This window comes from Haliotis rubra, unplaced genomic scaffold, assembly GCF_003918875.1.
Source record: "Haliotis rubra isolate DU_JTF1 unplaced genomic scaffold, ASM391887v1 Scf746, whole genome shotgun sequence".
NCBI lineage: Eukaryota > Metazoa > Mollusca > Gastropoda > Lepetellida > Haliotidae > Haliotis > Haliotis rubra.
The window spans coordinates 1,660-6,995 of NW_025767464.1; the positions used below are offsets into that span (position 1 = coordinate 1,660).

At 39.6% G+C, this 5,336-nt stretch overlaps 1 protein-coding gene across 1 annotated transcript; it reads left to right on the forward strand.

Moving 5' to 3' along the window:
• The first annotated feature begins 2,998 nt into the window (after positions 1 to 2,998).
• On the forward strand, positions 2,999 to 3,385 carry LOC124259994 (toll-like receptor 2). Its single transcript, XM_046694223.1, has one exon. The coding sequence runs from the start codon at positions 2,999 to 3,001 to the stop codon at positions 3,383 to 3,385; it is 387 nt and encodes a 128-aa protein (XP_046550179.1).
• Positions 3,386 to 5,336: the final 1,951 nt, after the last annotated feature.

Genomic DNA, 5,336 nt, shown 5'->3' on the forward strand with positions numbered 1-5,336 from the left:
AATTCCACGATGGTTCCATTGTATCGTCTATGCATTTGTATGTGTCGCTATTCCAAAACGTGGTATCAGTTTCCAACAACCAGGTAATGAAATCAAAGGACCCACATGTACAGGAAAAGAGTATTTCCTTGAAGGTTAAGATTAATTCATACATGCTTTTTCCCGGATTGACAAACTAAACCTAAGACGGGTGTACCAGATGTACTAAGCCAATGCTTTTTGAATGGCCTCATCTCTAAGTGCATTGACAGACTGTGGTTTCAAAACAAATGCTACGATAGGCATGTAACTGGCAAAAGCCTTTTCCACATACTGTCTGTCGTCCAAAGGAGGTGAACTAATCTTCGTAACACAGCTAGGTAGTTATTTCTATCATTTTCCTCAGGAAACGACGCCTTTCATATCGAGTCACTGGTAATCTTCCCTTTAATAACCTATTGATAATACCATTGGCGGCAGGAATCTGTTCTCTGTTCATTTCTAAGATGTCTTGTCGAATCTCCTCAATGTTTTGAAACATTAACATGAACATTAAAAATTTGTAATGTTTCAACACGTACCTAGCCATAATATATATAGCAAACAAGCTCTTATCGTGGTTGGGATCTAAATGAACTCTATTTATACATCGACAAAGACTATGCATAGACAACCAATGCATATATATACTCTTAACACTGATTTATATCTAATATTCACAAATTATATATCACACTCTTGGTTGCAAATCCACATGACTACCCCAGCGGGCCACCTCTTTCTGAGGTATTTACTCCCCACCAGGGCCAAATACGGACAGACTGGAGACCATTTTCCATGTTTCGACCCAGGGATCGTCATCTACTTCTCAGTTCTTGAGAACGAGACCACATTGAAAACACTTGCAGTGTCCTCTCTGATTCAGTACACAAATCCTGCCTGGGCCATGTGCTTCAGTAACCCATGCTTGTGGTAGAGGCGACTCTCCGTTGTGTCCATAGTCAAGGCGCTTTATAATATCCACGTAAATGGTAAAAATGACAAGTTAGCTGACATTAGTACTTGAAATAGCTTCAGATTACAATTCTCCAATATATATGACTGCACATGAAATGATATCTAAATCTTTTTCAGACAAGCATGATCACCGGTTATTCGGCAATGCTTTTGCTATAGGGGCACTTTATACTGTCGTAGTCTTCACATGGAAATCAGATTGACAAGTGTGAGTTCCAGTACATACGGGAAGGCCTTAAGGTGGACTGTGCATGTGTACACAACATAACTCATATGGAAAAAGATTCCCTTCAGAACCTACCGTCACTGTCACAACTAGATCTTAGAGGAAATATGATCAATTTCACATATTCATCATTGCCGGAAGGACTCTTCAGGAATCTTCCCTTGAAACATCTTGACCTCTCCTTTATGTTATTTTGGGAAGAAAACTGGACATTTCCAGATGAAACCTTGTCTGACCTCATCCATCTGGAATCATTTGCAACTATTACACCAATGAGGCCAGTGTTTGGTCCTGAATTTCAATCACTAAGTCAAGTGAGAACATTAACAATCCAATACTGTCAACCTTACGGTCATCTCTCCAAGGACGCGATGAAAATAATCCTTAAAATGAACATTACTACAGTATCTATAAGTGGATGTGGCCTCGGTACAATAGACAGCGATGTGATTACGATGTTTCTTCAAGCGATTAACGTAGAAGTGAAAACCTCCGCAAACACTGGTCTAAAGAATGTTTTGGCCAATTTCAAATACTTCCTAAGTTCCGAGACAAGAGTCATGAAGCGGATTACATTATTCAACATTAACGGAATTGACATCCACGGTAGAAAATGTCAGGAAACAATCGATCACTTGTGTTTACTGAGTTTATGACTCGTTACCTTGTATAAATATGTGTACATGAACTCATTCTTGACACTAACAGAATCGAGATCATTAAGAAAAACGCCCTGAATAAGTTACCATTGTCCTCATGTCTTCAGTTCTTAGATCTGAGCAACAACAGAAATTCTTAGGGACTTTGGTGTTTTCAAACGCTCTCCAGTTTTCCCCAATTATCTGCCATATCTTTAGGACATACGTCCAAATTATCACGATTTAAGTGTTCCACAGTAGACTTAAGGAAATATCTCATCAATGGTTCTATCGTCAATGGTTCTCGTCTTCTGCTATGCAAATAGATCTTGGATATGTTCCTCGCTCAAATGTTCAGAAACGCTTAAGACTTGAAGGAGTTGATCTCAAACAACCTCATGATTAGTCAGACTCGCAAAAAGTCAGATTCAGAATGGTCATATCTTCACAAGTATGACTGTTCCGTCCTGCCTTCAGAACTGAAATCTCTGTTCATGACCAACTTTCTTTCTGATATAAACATCTCGATGGAAATTGTTAGAAATTTATGGTTTTACGGAGGTCACCATCTACACAACCTCAATGCTGCTAACTGTTCGATAACTGTCATGGACGTTACCGTGTTTGGTCTTCAACATCTTCGCTACTTGGACTTTTCTGGGAATGGCTTTTATGAACTTCCCGTGAACTTGATGAAGTCTTTTCCTGCATAGCATATTATGCCTTAATCAAATAAAGCTCGGCATGGCAAACATAAGTAAAAATATTGAAGTTGTGTTTGGACGTTTGCAAAATCTTAAATTACTCACTTTGACTCACAATAATCTAGAGGACCTGCCAAGAGACATCGAAAAGATCCCCAATATAACGCAGATTGATATTTCCTATAACTCAATAAGTCAGCTCAGTGTAGATACCAGGCTAAGTCTAGATACTGTGAATGAGCTTAAGAATAAGAGAATTAATCTTAACCTTCAAGGAAATACTCTTTCCTTTGCTTTCATTAAAATGCATGATGCTTAGATGATTTGGAACGTCTTTCAAAATCCCTGAAAGACGCGACTTTACTTATGATGTGTTTGTCTACTATTCATCAAAGGATGATCATCGATGGGTATGCAACACCTTTAGACAGAAAATGGAGCCAGATAGAAGTCTGCGTCTTTGTATTCCAGATAGAGACTTTCATCCTGGTGATTGCACTGCAGAAGAGATTCTTGACGCCATCAACAACAGCTGGAAGACTGTCATCTACCTGTCTGAGACCTTCCTGGAAGATGAGCTCTGTTCCTTCACGCTCTCCTCGACAGTCTATGCTAGCACGAACCTCATGTCCAACAGGCTGATCATTGTGTACTCCGATGACATCTTCGATCATCCGTTGCCACGAATCTTGACTCAGCTCCTGGATAGGGATAATAATTTTCCTTTGGAAACGTTTGATGACATTGAGCAATGGGATCAGTTGTGTTTGATGGTTCTGTTGGATCTGCAAGATCGGTGCCCCGAATGTCCCGTGCTGTAAAGATATAAGTGCAAAGAATGCCAATAGAATATTGTCCTCAGAAGCAGATTCAAGTTTTGTTTTGGAAGGCGCGAACAGTTTTGGACATGATGCATATTGTAAAGCGGCGACGTAAAGCCAGAAATTCTCTTAATGATACTTACCCAGAAGCATGTATTCAGAACATTCACCAACTATAATACAAGTATTCATCTATGATCCTAAATGTTTTCTAATACAGCACTTAGTCCTGTGTCTCAAGCTGCCTGAATGAAAATAGTTATTAACGCTCCCAGTAATCTGACAATTTTGTATGCCTTTGAAAGTTTTATATGAGTAACTACCTTGACCTTGTCTTGCGTACCTCTGAAATACTGTAAACATCACTTGAATGACCTTGATGCTTGAAGAACACTGACACAAGCTTAAGAGAGCTGTAAAGATTAACCCATACCCACATAATATTTCCATGTATAATGCCTTGAGTCTTTTGAGTGTAATATTTTCACATTTGCACTAGGAGCGGTGGGGTAGCCTAGTGGTCAAAGCATTCGCTCGTCACGCTGAAGACCCTGGTTCGAATCCCCACATGTGTACTAATGTGTGAAGCCTATTTCTGGTCTCCCCTGCCGTGATGTTGCTGGAATATTGCTGGAAGCGGCGTAAACTAAACTCATTCACCCGCTCAACCACTTGCCACACGTTCCAAATTGTGATTGTTACTTGCACCGGTAGCGTGATCTGTTAGGTAATAAATATCGTTTTCATTTTTTGAAGTTTTCCTATTTTTATTAATTGTATTCTATATTTCTTTGGCGACTGAAGTACTGGTATATTAGGCTTATGTTATAATCAAATCAGGTAATTGTTTATTGATAAGCAGACCCATGTATAACACCACAAAAGTAACGGTGTTTATAATATTCTTGAATCGTATTTTCCTTACATATTGTTTTAAGATTTTTAATATGTCGTTTAAAAGGTTTTTGCTAATGTAAGTGGCCTATCCTTAAATAAAGGTGTCTTGTATACACCATGCTGCTTTGAAATAAACTAATTTTCTTATCTAAAGAAACATGTTGACTGTAATTTCCTGTCTGGACTTGAAGTACGTTGTCATGGGAACTCGGTGTAATGATGCCATTATCATTACATTTCGATACAAAACAAACGTGAACGCACTATTAGGTAGACGCTAAACCGTCATCATGATCATTATCAGTACCTGGAAAACACCACCCGTGGAGGTCGGGTTAGAATATTGATCTTCGGTAACCCATGTCGTAGAGGCGACTAAAGGGATCGGGTGGTCAGGCTCGCTGAATTGGTTGACACATATCATCGGTTCCCAATTGTGTAGATCGATGCTCATGCTGTTGATCACTGGATTGTCTGGTCGATTATTTACATACTGCCGCCATATAGCTGGAATATTGCTGAGTGCGGCGTAAAACTAAACTCACTCACCTCATCTTGACATCATTTTCCGGCTCTGTCGAACCTCTGATAACTCGAAGCATTTACGTAGGTCCCTTCAACTTCGACACAACAGTGTTTGGCGTATTTCGAAGGTGAACAATGCTGATAATGGTTCTATGAGAAACCTGCAACAGGTCATTGCCGTAACAGCAGAGGAGAACAGTCCCGTTGATCCGGACACTACCGCGTGTCGGATCACTGAGTTTCCGACGAGGCCTGTTTTAAGGTGTAATAAAACTTTCCTTAAAGCCTAGATGGACTCATTCTGTGAACATGTTTATCGCCATGTTTATCACAACCAATTAAATACAACCAGGAACTAAATCACAATTCATGTCACGGGACTTCACAACAAGGAAGTTCATTTTAACCCATGTCCTTCGTTTTCAATACGTTGAACAAAGAGCGCCATTAGCAAGTGAGTACTATTAGAAACCCTTCTATGACTACTAGCTATCAGTGTCTTGTGACGTCATGTTGAAGGTTAAGTTAA

Coding starts and splice junctions, on each gene's coding strand:
- LOC124259994 (XM_046694223.1), top strand. CDS start 2,999: ATGGAGCCAGATAGAAGTCTGCGTCTTTGTATTCCAGATAGAGACTTT.